General features: G+C 37.7%; 1 protein-coding gene and 1 pseudogene across 2 annotated transcripts in view; both read right to left on the reverse strand.

The window, feature by feature from the left end:
- GNAL (G protein subunit alpha L) overlaps positions 1 to 19,968 on the reverse strand; it is a 160,969-nt gene that overhangs the window by 44,157 nt on the left and 96,844 nt on the right. For both annotated transcript variants that reach the window (XM_045850378.1, XM_045850379.1), the window contains exon 5: positions 2,225 to 2,322. In XM_045850378.1, the coding sequence (XP_045706334.1) occupies positions 2,225 to 2,322 (98 nt within the window). The remainder of the gene's footprint in view (positions 1 to 2,224; positions 2,323 to 19,968) is intronic.
- Positions 10,622 to 16,409, reverse strand: LOC123826402 (annotated as a pseudogene).

Consider the following 19,968-nt stretch of genomic DNA (forward strand, 5'->3'; position numbering starts at 1 on the left):
TTACTTTAAGAGGGTTTAGAATTACTCCCTTCATAATAAGCATTATGCCTCAAAAATCAGTACTGTTGAGCAATGCATTTAAGTGCCACTCGGAGCTTTTCCCCACTCCTACACCCAAATCTAAACCAGCCTGGTTCTTGTGGACTGAGTGATTCATCCAGCTGTGGAATGAAAAGAAATGTATCTACTAAATGACATAAGAGTAACCACAGCAATATCTCCACAAATGTAAACTTAAGGGCATGGCCAATATGAAAAGGCAAGTGTTCAAGGAACTGTTAAGCATGTCAGGAAATGAGAAATTTTAAATACTTTTCTGGTTAAGAAAAATTTTAGTTAGCTAATAGTTTCTTTAGCATATGCAGTAGAAGCCCATTAAAACCTTTGGTGGTCACTTCAGGGAGCATGGAGCAGGTCTGTGCTGCACCCCTATGTTTTATTATGCTCTTTGGAGCTGAGGATATAGCTGCTGCTCATCAAATGCTCCCAGACTGGGGGTGAGGGTGGAGGTGTGGGGGTGTAGTCAGTTCTTGGTTGTGATCAGAAGGAGGTTAAATAAATCTTACTAGTACCATCAGCCCTCCCCCATCTCATCCCAGAGACCCTCTTCCCTCCTCTGGAGAACTCCCTCTCTCCACCCACTTATATATGATTTGAGGCCCTTCCTCCTGAAACTAACTTCTGAGGACTGAACTTCCTGGGTTCAGGACTCTCCTCTCTTTGAAATTGTTCCAGTGTGTTTAATCATTTCCAAGGCTTTGTATACCATCAGAGGGCTGATAACTTCCATACCTGTATCACCAGTCTCACTGTGAGCCCCAGGCTCCAACCAATTGTCTGCTTGAACTCTCCCCTTAGACATCCCTTTGGCATCTCAAACTTAACTTCTCCAAATGGAAGCCTAGTATCTTCCTCTGTTCTTCCATAAACAACTTCTCCCTGTTTCTCCATATTAACAAATAGCTCCATGACCCACTGCATTGTCACCTTTAATCCCCCCTTTCCTCTGCTGTCCTCACGGATCCAATCCACCACCTGACCCAAGGCACCCCACCAGGGTCTCTGCCTTCTTCTGTTAATTCTTCATACTGTAATCAGAGTGACCCTGACAATCTCATTCATGGAGCTGATGGGCATTCATTGTATTTGGAAGAAAATCTAAGTTCCTTGGTATGGCCTTCAATACTTGGGAGGATCAGGCAGCAGCCACCTTGTTCACCAGTTTATGGCTCCTCTGCCATCACCTATCTGCTTCCACAGTGGCTTCCTATCACGCCTGGGACACACCCACTGCCTCCTCCTTGGGCCCTTGCCATTGGTCCGTCTCAGTGCCAGTCAAAAGGTGATGGTGTCTGATTGCCTATGGATGAGAAAGGGCCGGGGATGGCCACACAACTGTTTTCTCCTTGAAATTGGTATTTACAGTATAGCTCCATTAGTTGGTTCCTAACATTGTGAATTCCCAGGTTTTATGCTTATGGAATCTTTTCTATGTGTATGCATTTTTAGAATGTATAGACTAAAAATGTAAAAGTGCTGATTAATTGCTGTCCAAAAAGTCATATAAAACTAGCTAAATAATTTTTGTTATCAAAACAGCAAATATTTCTAGAACTTCTTGATTAACATTTTCCTGGGGGACAATTATTCTCTAATAGTTATAGAATGAATCTAAAATATCAATGAACAATCAGCCAGCTTTAGCACCAAGGCCTTTTTCTTATTTCTCTTCATTACATTTTTCATCAAATATTTACTTATTATATTAAGTACCATCTACTTTCAAGGTCCTAATTTACTTCTGTGTATCACTTATTACTTCAAGTAAGAGCTTGGACTTGACTGCAGTTTTTGATATTATTTTAACTTGGGGTCCCTGCTACAAAATTAAAATAGAAAAAGTAATATCTAATTACATTATAATTTACAGATATATCTATTTATATCTATATAAGCAAAAACGAATAGAACTGAAAACAATGATCAGGATGAAGTGAATACAACAGGCTTCTGATTCTTCCCTGAAACAGTGATTCCTTGGATTTTCAATTTTCTATCTACTAAACATGCCTCATTTTAAAAGCTGATTTCTGTAGTGAGATGGTAATTATTTGTTCCTTGCATTCAAGAGATGTTAGTAACACTGGGAGCACAGCACCAATGTGTGTGCAATCATTTAGTCCTATCTTCAAAGTGGCCTGGGCCTGGCCCAGAGCAGACTTACTATTGTGCGCAGTCGATCAGCTGGTATTCATTTGACCTCTCAAAGCATGCTTTCACACCTTCATCATCCCAAAGTTTCTTCACATGATCAAAGAATTCCTAAAATTTGAAAATGTTATTAATAAGAGAATGCAGGTGTTATAATCCTTCAAAAAGTTAAAAATAAAAAGAAACTGCCCTCCAAAGTTTACAGGTAGCGCATGAATTATTTTTTTTGTGGAAATCTACTTTGCATATGGTAAAATACAGATTTCGCATTCTGTGTAATGGAAAATGGATGTATATGTGTTATCATTGTGCAAATTAACCTGTCAATCATCTTTATCATTTCAGAAATTTCCCCAAAATGAGACTGCAAGACAGAAGTTAATGACATTCATTAACTAGAAGCACAACTAAATAACAATTTTAAAGTTTTTAGTATTCAATAATTTTAACTAGTGGAACTGCCACTTCAGCAATGAAAAAAATGCCTATTTTAATGGTAAGTTCTGTTTTAGCTGCTTTAAATTTTCTATGTGAGCCATGACTATGAATAGACATAGTTGAGCAGGTAGGTTACAACTGGCCCAGAAGCATTAGGCACTTAAGAATGAGACCTTTAAAGTCACATCCTTTATGGACAGTAATTTATTGTTTTTTGGCATTAAAGAAAAAAACAACCACCATGAGTTAAGTGTGAACTGTGATTGTTGGTTCACTCAAATCTGCACGAGCACAGTGCTTAGTTTCATCCATTATAATGAGGAGCATACTTGAAGCAAAAACTTTCCTTATTGAAAAGTAAAAGGTGGCTTTAGGAATTCATATTGCCAAAATTACCCAAACTAACTTAATACTGTTATGAAAACAAATTCCTACATGTTAGTTAATTGTTCATAAGTAGAAATTTTCATAAAACACTTTGTTACAGTATTTACAACTCTTTCCACATCAGTCATTTGTCCCTCATGGCAACCCCAGAAGCACCCATTCCATCTTTGCACGGAAGTGTCTGGAGTTACCCGACCAGAAAGCAGCTGCGGTCTTCTTTTTTTTGTATATTTTATTGATTATGTTATTACAGTTGTACCATTTTTTTCTCCCCTTTATCATCCTCTACCCTGCAACCCCCTTCCACCAACGTTGCTCACCCCCCTTAGTTCACATCCACGGGTTATACATATAAATTCTTCGGCTTCTCCATTTTCTTTCTTTTTTTTTTTAAGATTTTATTTATTTATTTTTAGAGAGGGAAGGGAGGGAGATAGAGAGATGATAGAGAGATAGATAGATAGAGAGAGAGAGAGAGAGAGAGAGAGAGAGAAACATCAATGTGCGGTTGCTGGGGGTTATGTCCTGCAACCCAGGCATGTACCCTGACTGGGAATCGAACCTGAAACACTTTGGTTCCCAGCCCGCGCTCAATCCACTGAGCTACGCCAGCCAGGGCTTCCATTTTCTATACTATTCTTAACCTCTCCCTGTCTGTTTTCTACCTACCATTTATGTTTCTAATTCCCTGTACCTTTTCCCCCATTGTCCCTCATCCCCACTGATAACTCTCCATGTGATCTCCATTTCTGTGATTCTGTTCCTGTTCTAGTTGTTTGCTTAGTTATTTTTTTTTAGGTTCAGTTGTTGATAGTCGTAAGTTTGTTGTCGTTTTACTGTTCATATTTTTTTTCTTTTTTTCTTAGGTAAGTCCCTTTAACATTTCATATAAGGGCTTGGTGATGATGAACTCCTTTAACCTGACCTTATCTGGGAAGCACTTGATCTGCCCTTCCATTCTAAATGATAGCTTTGCTGGATAGAGTAATCTTGGATGGAAGTCCTTGCCTTTCATAACTTGGAATACTTCTTTCCAGCCCCTTCTTGCCTGAAAGGTTTCTTTTGAGAAATCTGGTGACAGTCTGAGGGGAACTCCTTTGTATGTAACTGTCTCCTTTTCTCTTGCTGCTTTTAAGATTCTCTCATCTTTAATCTTGGGTAATATAATTATGATGTGTCTTGGTGTTTTCCTCCTTAGGTCCAATTTTTTTGGGACTCTCTGAGCTTCCTGGATTTCCTAGAAGTCTATTTCCTTTATTAGACTGGGGAAGTTTTCATTCATTTGTTTTTTCAAATAAGTTTTCAATTTCTTGCTCTTCCTCTTCTCCTCCTGACACACCTATGATTTGGATGTTGGAAGGTTTAAAGTTGTTCCAGAGGTTCCTAAGCCTCTCCTCATTTTTTAAAAATTCTTGTTTCTTCATTCTGTTCTGGTTGAATGTTTCTTTCTTCCTTCTGCTCCAAACTGTTGATTTGAGTTCTGGTTTTCTTCCCTTCACTGTTGGTTCCATGTATATCTTTCTTTATTTCACGTTGCATAGCTTTCACTTTTTCCTCTATTTTGTGACTATACTCAATCATTTCTGTGAGCATCCTGATCACCAGTGCTTTAAACTCTGCATCTGATAGGTTGGCTATCTCCTTACCGCTTAGTTCTTTTTCTGGAGTTTTGATCTGTTCTTTCATTTGGACCACATTTCTTTGTCTTGGCACACCTGTGACATTGTAAGGGGTGGAGGCTTAGATATTTGCCAGGCCTAGGCAACCCACCTTGCTGCGTTGTGGGACTGTATGTGGGGGAGAGGTCCAAGAGGGAATAATGCCACTTGCTGTGCTCTCAGCCTGCTTTCAGTCACTTCCCCACTACCCCACAAGTAAATCTGGCCCTTTTGTTGCTGGTTTCCAGATGTGTGGGTTTGTGTATGTTCTAGGACCCCATGGGTCTTTCCAACGAACTCGCCTGTAAGGCTAGGAGTTTCTCCCACTGCTGCAACTCCCATAGGTTTTACAGTCAGAAGTTTTGAGGCTTTACTTTCCTGGTGCTGGAACCCTGGGTTGCGAGGTCTGTCTCACTCCCCAGTTGTTCCTCCCAGCTTATCCTCACATGAACGTGGGACCACCTGGTCTGCTAGCCACCGCCTTGACAGTGCATCCAGCAGCTGAGTTGTTTATGTTCCTCACAGCTGCCATGATTCCTAAGAGTCAGCATAGAGTCTTTGGAGGAAAAAAATTAAGAGTTGCTATTTTTCTTAGAGATTTACAATTCCATACAAAGGTGTATCCGAGTATTGTGGGGCCTGATGATTATCCAGTTTGGAGCACTCTTTGTAAAATTAAAAAAAAAATTAAGAATACAAATTAGGTATAACATCTTTGAAGGGGGAGTAGGAGTGAGGGGCTCCAAGTTTAAGCTTTATTATGTTCTAGTATGTCTAATTCTGACTTCCCAGAATTAGGAACAGCCTTTAAAATTATGCCATATGCCTCTGTATCTGTTGTCTGTCAGTCTGTCTGTTACTATTATCAACAAATCCAAACTGTCCACAGTTAACAATGAATGGACAATGTCCACAGGAAGGAGAGTAGCTGAACCCCTCAGTTTTTACTGTCTCCCTAGATTTTTATTTCCTTTTGGAATCTCCCACTGCTACCTCATCAGTCTACTGGAATTTGTAGGCTTCCTGAAAAAATATTTCCTTCTAAGAGCCATGTGAAAACACATGCATGCACCGCATTGCAAGAGAATACTCCGTTCTGTTACTCTTGAGATGGTCCTGGCAGAGAGTGATAACCCCTGAGTTATGGCGGTATTTGGAATTGAGCCCCATTTTTCTCCCCTACTGCAAAACTCCAGTGTAGTGGTCCCTTCAGTAAAATTCCTGACTGTCTTTAGTGTCAGAATTGTTTTTTCTTTAACAGTGTGAGCTAATGCCTTTGAGACAGAATTACAGATGAGTTCTTGGCCAAAATTCAAGACACATGGTTTCTGGGGTACATGTTGATAGGAATAGTAAGGCAGGAATTGTGGGCACTATGATTTTATTTTATTTTTAAAATATTTTACAATATGAGAGAGAAATATTGATCAGTTGGCTGCCTCTTGCACATGCCCCAATCTGTGGAACCCACAACCCCAGGCATATGCCCTGACAGGGAACTGAATCAGTGACCTCTGCAGGTTGATGCCCAACTGACTGGGCTACACCAGTTAGGGCTGGGCACTGTGGTTTTAAAACAGATGCTTTGGACAATGCCAAGGAAACACCAAAGCAACAACAATCTCTCTTTAACTTCTACATTGGTAAACAAAGATGTTGAAATAGAAGATAGCTAGGTCCCCAGGATTCTTAGTGTCTTTTTTTTAATGGGGTTTAAAGCTTCATCAAAAATTCCAGGGCTGCTGATACTATTGTTTCTTCAATATTTTATTAGGAAAATCTTACAAAAGTAGAGAGAATCACTCTACAGGCACTCATTTCTCAGCTTCTCTATTTATCAACACTCAGCCCATTTTTTTATCTGTATCTCATGCCCTTTTTTCCACCTTTATTATTTGGTAGCAAATCTCCTAGACAGCATTTGTTCTATTTCAACATTATTTTGAAAAAACAAAGGGTTTTGAAAATCATAGTCACCATGCCACTACCTCAGCTAAAAATACACAAACAAGTAAAGAAATAATTCTGTAAAATCATTAAGTCAGTGCAGCTTTTCAGCTATAATTAAAAACTTGCCCAGAGCCAGGCTAGAATTCTCATACATTTACCACAACAACTGGGAAATAAATGAGGAATAATTTTGGTATGCCTCAATTAGTAACTAAGATGAATAATACCAGAAAAGGTAATTTGTGTTGTATGTGCATATGTTTGGAAAAAAAAGTGGTTCACAGTGAAATGTGATCTATTTTTGACATCTGAGAGTATATAGAAATTGAGAACATAAAAGGAAATTACTAAGTGACATTACTTAATTTTTTCTGTATTATTGAATATGAGACTCATCTTGGGTTATTCATATATTTATCAAATAAAATGCATGCACATTTGTGTTACTTTTACTCAAAAGAGTTCAAATTGTGTTAGAGAAAATATAATGATATCAAATCTAAACCTACTTTTTAAAAAGCAAGGATTTAAATTTTACAGCATAATTTGGATTTTTAAGTAAAAAAAAATTAAAAACACATATGCTGTCTATATCTCCTTTATATATAAAGCATATCCAAAACTAACTTGGAATTTGCAGGTTACAAATGCCTGGCATTGTCTTGGAATTTGAGAAACAATTTTCTTCTTTTGCTTTTAAATTCTTCATAAATGCTCTAAAACACAAATAAATGTATGTATGATAAGACACAGCAGAATAAAATTATTGCATGATATCTCTGCTAGTATCATACAATAAAATACCTTTTTGCTTACAATGACACTTCAAGTATATTTTTTATTTTTGAAATAAGAATCAAAAGCACATTTCTTATCTCTTGAAATGAATGTTGTCCAGTGGTTTGTAGTGAAAGCTCCGGCCATACACACAAGGCTCAGCAGAACTGCTTTCATTCAGTGCCTTGTCCTGAGACTAGTGGAAATTGTCACTGCACTGAGTATGAAAATACTATTCCTGGCACATGGCTCATGGCACAATATTCTTTCTAGGATGACTTATGGATATTCTTCTAATTCTAGCATCAGAAATACTTTTTTGCATCTCTCAAGCAACTGCTTTCTATATCTTATTATTAATTTTTAATCTTATGGTCCCTGTGACTTTTCTACTGAGCCTTTTTACATTACTGAGTGGAGAAATCATGTGTCAGGGTCATTCCTGGCATGGGTATAGGGCTTTGCATTATGCTCTGGGTACTAACTTCACTTCCATTTTCACATGACTTACTCTCCTGTTCCTAGCTTCATTCCCTTGTATTCTCTGAAATTGTTATTTTCTGAATAAAGGTATTTTATTAACTTGTTTCATAGCTTTGTCAGCAGCACTACATCTTTTCTAGGACAAACTGAAGCATAAATAAATGTTTTACCTCATTTTTCATTGGAACACAGTGAGGAATACCCACTATTATAATCAAATGGACCTTAAAAATAGGCAGTTTCAGGTCAGTAGCCATTTAACTGAATTTTCTAAAGCTCAAGTTTAGGTCTAATTCATTTAAAATACACCTACTCCATTTTATCCCTTGGATAACAGAATGATCTAATAGATTTCTGTTATTTTTCTTTTTCAGATATCAGGTGGATATTAAGTTAAAAGTCTGGGTGGGACCTGTCATGCCTTGTAACACTATGATTATGTTATTTATAATCTCTGTCCATCCTCAAATCTAATTTAATACAGTATGTCTACAATTTTATTTAGGAGCAGCTTTCATAACTGTGCTAAAAAGAAACCCCAAACCAACTAATTCAAAACCAGTAGCAGTCCCCACACCCACATCTTTCCTAGTGTGAAGCATGACAGGAATCTCAACAGGTAAACTATAGAAAATAAGGTCACACCTAGCATTTATCCAGTGCCCACCATGTTCCAGGCACTATTCTAAGGGTGTTAGATACATGCTATCATTTATGTCTCAGACAAATCCCATTTTATAAAATGAGAATGATTAAGGATACTTTCCATTTGCTCAAGCTTCCTTGATTAGGAAGTAGACAAACCTAGATTCAGAAGCATGCTTTGAGGCCAGCGAGCTTCCTCACTCTCTGGTCCAAGGCAGTTGCTTGTGCTGGGGAGACCAGTGGGGACAAATACAAATTTATAATGAACACAATTCTCTTTGTTTTTTTTTTCCCCCTTAGGACAGCCTAGATTAACTATTCTTTGGATTAGTTAAAACAGCTTTATGAACCCTGACCAGCATGGCTCAGGTTCAATTCTGGATCATGGCACATGCCTGGGTTGCAGGCCAGATCCCCTGGTTGGGTCTCATGCAAGAAGCAATTGATGGATGTTTCTCTCACACAACAGGTGTTTCTCTCCCTCTCTTTTGCCCTCCCTTCCTTTCTCTCTAGAATAAATTAAAAAATCTTAAACAAACAAACAACTTTATGGGGTATATTTTATATACCATAAAATTCACCCATTTACACAGTCATGCCACCATCAACACAACCAAGTTTTAGAGCACCTCCATCACTTCCGCACCTTTTTTGGAGCTAAGCTCTACTCCCACCCCTGGTAACTTACTTCTGTCTCTATAGTTTTGTCTTTTTTACAAATGTCATATAAATAAAATCATACAGTCTTTTCTACCTGGCTTTTTTCACTTTGCATGATACTTTGAGATTTATTTATATTAGAAGTTTGTTCCTTTTTACAATTTCACTTCATTTTATTGTGCTTCACAGAGGTTGGAGTTTTTTACAAATTGAAGGTGAGACACTCCACCAGCAAAAAGATTACGACTTGCTTTATTGCAATACTCGCTTTACTATCATGGGCTGGAACCAAACCTGCAATATCTCCCAGGTATGCCTGTACTAAATTTGATGCAATCCTTCATTAATTTCACTGCAAAACATATAGCTTTTCCTAAGACTTGCCCACCAATAGAGTCAAATGATTAGTCAAAAGACTTGCAAATCTTCCAAACTGGCATGAAGGCACTAGTTTCATACAAGGCAGTGAAGGGGAAGTTAAAATTAACTACAGGAAATTCTTTTTTGGGACAAAGTTGAAGAGAATTCTGAATATATCAATATTGATTTAATTTGAGGCATCTGATGGCAACTCTGTGGTAATGTTAAAGAAAAAAATAAAATATGTCATTCAGCAGTGGTTAAAAAAACTACAGATACAAGGGAATAAAAACCACTTTTAGGAGATGAAAACACGTAGCTGGATATTCAGTGTATACATATTCCAACTTTGAATTTAAAATCATATTGTCAGTTGTCCAAAGCAGCTTGAATTTGAAGTATATGCTATGAAATTGTACAAATATTTCCTGTTAAGGGCTGAAAAAACCAGTGTGCTACTATACTATTTAGCTTCCTAAACTACCTTGACCTACAGATAACAAGCAACAAGTTTGAGGGACTAAGGCCAACCTGCCTTAGGTAGAAATCCCATCAAGAAAAACTTCAGTTTTAATGTACACAAATTTCAAAGTAAATCATAGCATCTGCTCTTTATATATAACTTAGCAAAACCTTAATTAAGTGGCCAAGTACATTGCTACTGGCTTTAGATCTTTCAATAAATGCACTACTCTTTCATTGGTCTGAATGAATAGAAGCATGGCAAAACAAATGCCACTTACTTTTAAAACACACAGTCCCCTCAGAATGAAGTGAAGGGTACAAGAAATCCAACCCCTAACACCCTTTAAAGAAAACAAGAGCTAAATCTGTTTCTGATTTGAATATAGATTCCATTTTTCAACCCCCTCAAATTACTGAAAAAAAATGAGGTAATTTCATATAAATCACAAATTGAGTGGAAAAATTATAAGTGATATATAAAGAAGGATTTACTTAAAAAAAGACTTAAAGGAGTGATATTTTAAATCAAAATTTCAAATACAAAAGGTGCTTTATGTTGCTTAATCACCCAGACTTTCAGATGCTCCTTATTCTACAGTTACCGATTTGGCAAGGTTAGGGGAAATCAACATCACAGTCTCTAAGCCATCAACCATAAGGGCATCATGCTAAGAATGCCCTGCAAGCAGCCCACTGAGTGGGGTACCTGATTATTCCTTTCGTGTTCTTAATGGTCTTGGTATCTTCCTATCACAAATCACCACTGGGCATCCCTACCTATCAACCACCTGATGAAGAGCATTCTGGCACTTGGCTTAAGTGTGGTCTCACATGACGATCATGATGGCAGGCATCAACTTATCCACCAAAGCCAAGGGTCGTGTTTCAATTCACCAGCCAGAATGCCTTCAGAGTGCATGTGATTCCTTTGATGTTTAGTGTCCCTTCAAGACAAGTAGTGTAATGATAGCCACGTCCCATTATCTAGACTGACTTCTGGTGATAAAGTTCTGTTGCCAGTTTCTGAATTTCATCATCCATGCTCAGTGCTTCCTGAATCAAATCGGGCAGCTGCTTCAATCCAAGCATGATTTCTTGACATCTCTCCTGCATGGAGATCTTGTCATCACACATCATAAGGGCAAACATCAAAAGGGATACAGACTGGCTGGTGTAAGCCTTTGTTCTGGCCATGCCAATCTCAGGCTAAGGACTAGTGTGAACTGCCCACAGTGTTTGTGGTCCCCACAGTAACAGCTCCTCCCTTCTTACAGTACTGAAGACCCATCAGGGCAAATGCTGTCTCACTTGATTGACTAATGAAAAAGCAAAAGTCACATTGAAAAACTGGTATGTTTCTATCCAGGGAATCAGTGGATAGAAACTACCATAACAGGCTAGTCAGTCAGCATTTTGAGAACTGGCCGTGTTGCTACACCAGCATGATAGTTGTCTCACAAGCAATGAAAATCAGAAGCCTGGCCCTGGCTGGTGTGGCTGTGGACTGAGTGCCAGTCTGTGAACTGAAAGGTCATGGGTTTGATTCCTTGCCAGAGCACATACCTGGGTTGCAGTCCAGATACCCAGTAGGGGGCATGTGAGAGGCAACTGATGGATGTTTCTCTCCCTCTCTTTCTCTCTCACTTCCCCTTTCTCTAAAAATAAAAAAGAATAAAAAGCCAGCAGCTCTGGATCTCCTTAATGTGATCCTTCAAATGACCCAAATTCACAGTAGAGTCATCAAAGCTGACTCTTCCTCTTATTGTGTTCACAATTGACTCTGGCTGCTCAAAAATTTTCTTCTGCATAAATGAACTGAAGTTTCCCTTCATAATTTGCTGGAGTTCCATTTGGAGGGTTTGCAGAGCTCTCCCAGGGTGATTCTCCTGACTTTAGTTTAATTCAATGGCTAGAAAGATAGCTACCCACCACCTCAGTGACATAATCATCTTCAAGAATGGTGATGTGATTGATGTGTTCCATGACAGCACTTGCATTGGAAGCAAAGTAATACCCCCAATGTTTTTTCTTCAACAGAGAAAAAGCAAGTTGTGCTGTCGGTTGGAGCACTAGGGGAATCTGTGCACACTGTCCAAGATGGCAGCAGGGAGAGGTTTTTAGCCTGAGCACACTGAAAGCTAGTAATATGAATGGATAGGGCTCAAGCCCTCCTGGAAAAGCCAGAAATATAAATGGGTGGGGCCCGAGGCTCTGAAAGCTAGAAAAATGAATAGATAGGGCCTTTAGCACAAGAAAACTAGAAGGCTGAGTGGATAGAGTCTGGAGCCAAAAGCTGGAAAGATAATTGGATTAGGAAAAAAGCCCTCCCCTCTTTTTACCCTTAAGAAAGAACTTTGGGCTTGAGCAGGGACATTGAGATGGTGTTTGAGATGGGAATCCAGCATTCTCCCAGGTTGTGTGGCACCTGAATAAACCTCTTTTCCTTTTTTAAATTTAATTTTATTTTAATTGTTGTTCAAGTACAGTTTTCTGTCTTTTACTCCCATCCCAGCCCACCCCCCCAGCCCTCCCCACCTCCTTCCCATTTCCACCCCCTCCCTAGTTTTTGTCCATGTGTCCTTTATACTTGTTCCTGTAAACCCTTCCCCTTTTCCCCTGAAATTCCCTCCCCTCTGGTCACTGTCAGCCTGGTCTCTATTTCAGTGTCTTTGGTTATATTTTGCTTGTTTCTTTGTTTTGTTGTTTAGGTTCCTGTTAAAGGTGAGATTATATGGTATTTGTCTTTCAATGCCTGGCTTATATTGCTTAGCATAATGCTTTCCAGTTCCATCTATGCTGTGGCAAAAGGTAAGGAGCTCCTTCTTTCTTTCTACTGCATAGAATTCCATTGTGTAAATGTACCATAGTTTTTTGATCCATTCATTTACTGATGGGCACCTAGGTTGCTTCCAACACTGGGTTATTGTAAATTGTGTCACTATGAACATTGGGGTGCATAGTTTCTTTTGGATTGGTGTGTCAGGTTCTTAGGATATAATCTTAGAGGTGGAATTGCTGGGTCAAAAGGCAGATCCAGTTTTAGTTTTCTGAGAAAATCCCATACTGTTTTCCATAGTGGTTGTACCAGTCTGCAATCCCACCAACAGTGTACTAGGGTCCCTTTTCTCCACAACCTCTTCAACACTTGTTGTATGTTGCTTTGTTTATGATGGCCGTTCTGACTGGTGTGAAGTGGTATCTCATTGTGGTTTTAATTTGCATCTCTCTGATAGCTAGTGATACTGAGCATCTTTTCATGTGTCTCTGCATCCTCTGTATATCCTCTTTGGAGAAGTGTCTGTTCAAGTCCTTTGCCCATTTTTTAATTGGGTTACTTGTCTTCTTAGAGTGGAGTCCTGTAAGTTCTTTATATATTTTGGGAGATTAAACCCTTGTCTGAGGTATCATTGACAAATATGGTTTCCCATACAGTTGTTCTCTTTTAATTTTAAAACTATTTTCTTTAGCTGTGTAGAGGCTTTTTATTTTGATGAGGTCCCATTTGTTTATTCTTTCCTTTATGTCCCTTGCTATAGGGGACATATCATTAAAAATGTTGCTGTGTGAAATAGCTGAGATTTTCCTGCCTATGTTCTCCTCTAGGACTTTAATGGTGTCACAGCTTACATTTAAACCTTTTATCCTCCTTGAATTTATTTTTGTGTATGGTGTAAGTTGGCGCTCGAGTTTCATTTTTTTACACGTAGCTGTACAGTTCTCCCAACACCATTTGTTGAAGAGGCGATTTTTACTCCATTTTATGTTGCTGCCCCCTTTGTCGAATATTAATTGACCATGGAGACTTGGGTTTATTTCTGGGCTCTCTGTTCTGTTCCATTGGTCCATGTGCCTGTTTTTATGCCAGTACCAGGCTGTTCTGATTACAGTGGCCTTGTAATACACTTTGGTATCAGGATTGTGATCCCTCATACTTTGCTCTTCTTTCTAAAAATTGCAGCAGCTATTCGGGGTTGTTTATGGTTCCATATAAATTTTTGAAGTGTTTGTTCTATGTCTGTGAAATATGCCATTGGTACTTTAATAGGTATTGCATTGAATCTGTAAATTGCTTGGGTAGGATGCACATTTTTGATGATGTTAATTCCTCCAATCATTGAACATGGTATATGTTTCCATTTGTTTGAGTCTTCCTTAATTTATTTCTTCAGTGTTGTGTAGTTTTCTGAATACAGGTCTTTTACCTCCTTGGTTAGGTTTATTCCTAGGTGTTTTATTTTTCTCGTTGCTGTATCAAATGGGATTTTTTTTCCTGATTTCTGCTTCTGATGTTTCATTGTTGGTATACAAAAATGACTTTGACTTCTGTATATTAACTTTGTATCCTGCTGTTTTGCCAAATTCATTTATTAGGTCGAGCAGTTTTTTGGCCTAGTCTATAGGATTTTCTATGTATACTATCATGTCATCTGCAAACAATGACAGTTTTGTTTCCTCCTTTCTGATTTGAATGCCTTTTATTTCCTTTTCTTGCCTAACTGCTGTGACTAAAACTTCCAATACTATGTTGAATAGAAGTGGTGAAAGTGGACAACCTTGTCTTGCTCCTGATCTTAGTGGAAAATATTTTAGTTTTTGCCCATTGAGTATGACGTTGTCTGTAGGTCTCTCATATATGACCTTTATTATGTTGAGGAGTGCTCCCTCTATTCCCACTTTGCTGAGTGTTTTTACAAAAAATGGGTGCTGTACCTTATCAAATGCCCTTTCCACATCTATTGATATGATCATGTGATATTTGTCTTTGCTTTTGTTTATGTGATGTATTACATTAACTGATTTGTGAATATCGTACCATCCTTGCATCCCTGGGATGAATCTCACTTGATCATGGTGTATGAACTTTTTAATGTATTGCTGGATGCAGTTTGCCAATACTTTGTTGAGGATTTTATCATCTATGTTCAACAGTGATATTGGCTTGAAGTTTTCTTTCTTTTTGTGTCTTTATCTGGTTTGGGGATTAGGATGATGCTGGCTTCATAAAAAGAGTTTGGTAGTCTTCCACAATTTTGAATTTTTAGAATATTCTGTGAAGGATAGGGGTTAGCTCCTTCTTAAATGCTTTGTAGAAATCAACAAAGATAGCCCAGAGCAAGTAGAAGGAAGGAAATAACCAAGATCAGAGCAGAATTAAATGACATAGAGACTAAAAGCACAATTCTAAGGATCAGTGAATCCAGGAGCTGGTTCTTTCAAAAGATAAACAGAATTGACAAGCCTTTAAGCAGGCTCATCAAGGAAAATAAAGGGAGAGGAGCCAAATAAACACAATCAGAAATGAAAGAGGAGAGATTACAACTGACACCACAGAAATACAAAGGACTGTAAGAAATTACTACGAAGAACTATATGCCAAGAAATTTGAAAACCTAGGTGAAATGGACAAATTTCTAGAAAAGTATAATCTTCCAAAACGCAATGAAGAAGCAGCAGAAAGCCTGAACAGACCAACAACAGCAGATGAAATTGAAGCAGTAATAAAAAAAAAACTCCCAACACACAAAAGCCCTGGACCAGATGGTTTCACAGGAGAATTCTACAAACCTCTTTTCCTTTTGCACCAGCACCTGCCTCACCAGTTTGTTTTTTTGTGGTAACAGGCCCTGAACCTCCATTTTTAAAAAAATTTTGTTCAGTAACAAGACTGAAATTTCTTTCTTATTTTTGCTTGTTCTGTTGTATATTGGAATTTGATGAACAGACAGTTTATGTTCACTTTGTACAGCAATCAATAAAGTGCTTTCTCATCTTTTGTCAACTGCTTGGCCAGGAAAATGAACACTTTTATTAAATACAAGTGCAAAAGTACCTCCCAATTGTTGGATAACTTCACCAAGGTGGTAAAACTGTTGTCTTGACTTTCCCGATTGCCATACATGTACTTAAGAAGTTTGGAAATTATCTTTGTGTCTGTTTTAGCTTCAAAGTCACAGCCTTTGCTTTCAAAAAACTTTTTTGAGTTTTTGTGGTTGGTGATGATCCATTGTGAATAGCAATAAGTTCATTATTTTTATCAGAGTGCTGAGGATGGCCATTGATTAGGACTGGGTTTGCTATGTGCTGGCCAATGGGTATGAGCTATTCCAAGGTTTACCTCAAATTTTATATCCAAATCCATATACCCTGTTGTTTGTGAACTTCTTCATCCAGTGCTTTTACTTTGCTTTTCTTTTTAATGAGCTGGATTTTGCAGCCACTGACTTCCCAGTCTTTTTCATTGTCTTTATCAGCTCCCACACCAGCAGAATCATATCCTTTGTATTCCAGTCTCTGAAGGCCTTTGACTAGGGCCTCCACAATTTCTCCTCTTGTGAGAGGGAAATGGTAGTTTAAGTCAACAAATATATTGCACATGATGCAGAAAGCATGATCCACAAGGCAAGTGGTGAGTGTCTGGCCAGGCTGGGAGCAGACTTGAACCTACAGGGCTATGTGAGGGCTTGGGGTCCAGTTTGTTCCTATTTTAAAAAGTTGCTGAGTTCTATTCTATTGTACAGATATAGCACAATTTGTTTATTCATTCACCAGTTGATGGACATTTGGGTTATTTCTAGTTTTTGACTATTATGAATAGCACTGCTAGGAATATATGTATACCAGTCTTTGTAAATGGACTTTTATTTTCATTTCTCTTCCCAGGAGTGGCATTGCTGGGTTAAATGGTAGGTGAATATTTAACTTTAAAACACTGCTGTAACTGTTTTCCAAAGTGGCTATTCTGGTTTACATTGTCAAGGGTTCTAATTTTTCCACATCCTTACCAATACTTGTTTTTTTCAGTGTTCTTAATTTCTCTAATTACTAGAGTAATTTTAATTACTCTAGTAGGTGTGTAGTTGACATCTCATTGCCCTAGTGAGGGAGACATCTCATGTAATTGTGGCTACCTGCATATCTTCTTTTGGAATGTCTTGTCAAATATTTTGCCCATTAAAAAATGGGTTGTATGTCTTCTTATTATTGAGTTTAATTATTTTTTAATTTAAAAATTATAAATGACATTCAATATTACTTTATATTAGCTTCAGATGTATAGCATAGTGGCTAGATATTTATATAGTTTACACAGTAATCCTCTGAGTAAGTCTACTACATACCTAGCATCATACATAGTTACAATATTACTGCCTATATTCCCTGTGCTGTACTTTATATTCCTGTTGAGTTTTATTTTTTATAAGACCAAGAAATTAATTAATTAATCAATTATTTTTATTCTCACCCGAGGACACTTTTTCATTGCTTTTAGAAAGAGAAGAAGGGAGAGAGCAATCAATGCAAGAGAGAAGTATTGATTGGTTGCCTCCTCGGACCAGGGATTGTCCCACAACCTCAGTTATGTGCCCTGGCAGGGAATCAGACCTGCAATTTTTTGGTTACAGTGATGATGCTCCAAACAATTGAGCCACACCAGCCAGGGCAAGACTAAGAGATTTAAAAAAACTGAATTCAAATCCTTTGTCAACTATAGGTTTTTCAAATATTTTCTCCCAACTGTAGCTTGCATTTTAATTTTCTTAAGCATCTTTTGTTGAGCAAAGTTTTTAATTTTGCCAATATTCAATTAATCAATTTTTTGTTTTACCATTTATGCTTTTTATGTATATTCTTTCAGTTTCTTCCAAAAGTTTTATAGTTCTTACATTCAGGTCTAAGATCCATTTGAATTAATTTTGCGGGATGGTGTGAGGAAAACTTTGTTTCACATTTTTCCATAAGGCTATCCAAGTTTCTCAGTACATTTACAGAAAAGACTATTTTTTTCTCCATTCAATTACCTTAACACCATTGTTGAAAATGACCATACACATGTGCACCTGTTCCTGGACCCTCAATTCTGTTCCACTGATCTATATGTTTATTCTCATGTCACAGTGTCTTGATTATCCTAACTTTGTAGTAAGTCTTACAGTGAGTGATGTTAAGTCCTCCAAATTTGTTCTTTTCCAACTTCATTTTGGCTGTCCTAGGTCGTCTGAATTTCCACATACATTTTGGAGTTAGCTTGTCAATTTCTATTTAAAAAGCCTGTTGGTGTTTTGACTGAGATTGCATTGAATCTATAGGTCACTTTGGGGAGAAGTTCCATCTTAACAAATAAGTTTTCTAATCCATAAACATGATATATGTGTTTATTTGTGCCTTACTTAAGTTCTTTCAATAACATTTTGCAGTTTTCAGTGTATAGTCATTTGTTAATTTGTTTCTAAGTAGTTTTTTTTGAATGCTGTTTTAAATATACATGTTTCTTAAATTCCATTTTTGGATTTTTTTCATTGTTAGCACATAGAAATATAATTGATTTTTGCATTTGATCTTGTGTTCTGTAACCTTGTTAATTTCACTTATCAGTTCTAGTAGCTTTCCATTCCTTTGCTTGTAGCTGTGCACAGAAATAGTTACCTACATAATCTCGGGCTCTCTCTGTTTCTCTACCAAAAGTGACCCCATGAGGCCTGGGACAGACTCAGAATTCCCTGTGGTTCCAAAGTGCAGAAGAGTCAAGCCAAAGGGACCTCCACTGCCACACTGGCAAAGTTTCATGGTTTTTGCTGCTCTTATACTTTTTAAAAGATACAATAAGATTTATCTAGAGATTCTATATTTTGTTTCTAAATTGTAACCTCATAAAACAACCGTGATAAGTATAAAGTTGTAGTAATCAGATCCATGACCCATAATAAAGAATTAAATAAATCTATCCTACAGTGATGGGAACATAATTTTCCTCAAGTATTATTTTTCTCCAAAATTAATTTTTTAGCTTTTGATTTTTCCTTTCACAATACTCCCACTCTTATACCCAAGATCTTCTATGTAAAATCCTAATTCTCTGAGGAAACTGTGTACTTGGAGCATGCCAAAGAGACTTATAAGAGAAACTTATTTGTGTGGGAACAGGAATAAAATAATTCGGTGTTTTCATTAGGGACTCAAAGAATCACGACTTTATTCTTTGCTTCCCGACAAGGCCCCATCAAGTTATCTGACAAAAATTCTCTTTGGATCATCAAGCTTGAATTACATAACATTTAGAGGCATTGTTCTTGGTCTTCTTAGTCACTCTGAATCCTTCTTGTTTTATGTGCTGAGAGGTAAAATGGGGAGAGGAGCCCCTCTTTTGGGGAATAAGGTTACATGAAAGCAAATGTCTTTAGAAGTGAGTTTGCTATACTGACAATGACATATTTCTTAGGAAAATTTTAGTATAAAACATAATAAAGGTGTATAAACAGAGCCATAAAACAATATTTATGGTTTGAGCATGGATGTTGGTATTTGAGGCCCTGGGCTCAAATCCCATCTGGGGAAATCTAATTGCTGAGGTTCAGTTTCCTTCTTCGCTCCTGTAGGATGTAAGCTCCATGAGGATCTGTCTTTTCTGTCTACTGCTATATGTACAGCATCTAGAATTATGCCTAGCAGGTAAACATTCAATGGGTATTTTTGGATTGGATGGATTCTGTGAATGGATGGGAAGTTTTAATCAAGAGAATCCCAGAGCTCTGCTTTAGGAACATGAATGTGGGTTAGAGACATTTGCCATTAATACAGCGAGGACAGTCTAAAAACACTGTGATGAGACATGTTTTGGAAGAGGTGACAAATTAAATTTAGATAAGTTGGGTGACTGGTGGGATGATCAGGGACATGTGTGGGAGGGAGTTACAGATGGAGGACTGGAATTCAGGACAGGGATGAAACTGGAGACGGGATGAATTTGGGGAGGAATCAATAGAAGGCTGCTGATTAAAGTCACAATGCTGTATGAGCTTGCCAAGGTTGAGAGGTAGTGAAAAAAGCAGAGAATAACAAGGATTGGATCATACAGAACAACTAAATTTGGGGGATTAGAAAGATGGAGGAAGAAGAAGAGAGTGAAGAAAAGAAAAAAAATGTACAGGGAAATGAT

Source organism: Phyllostomus hastatus, unplaced genomic scaffold (genome assembly GCF_019186645.2).
Source record: "Phyllostomus hastatus isolate PE091 unplaced genomic scaffold, TTU_PhHast_1.1 phas_contig_80, whole genome shotgun sequence".
NCBI lineage: Eukaryota > Metazoa > Chordata > Mammalia > Chiroptera > Phyllostomidae > Phyllostomus > Phyllostomus hastatus.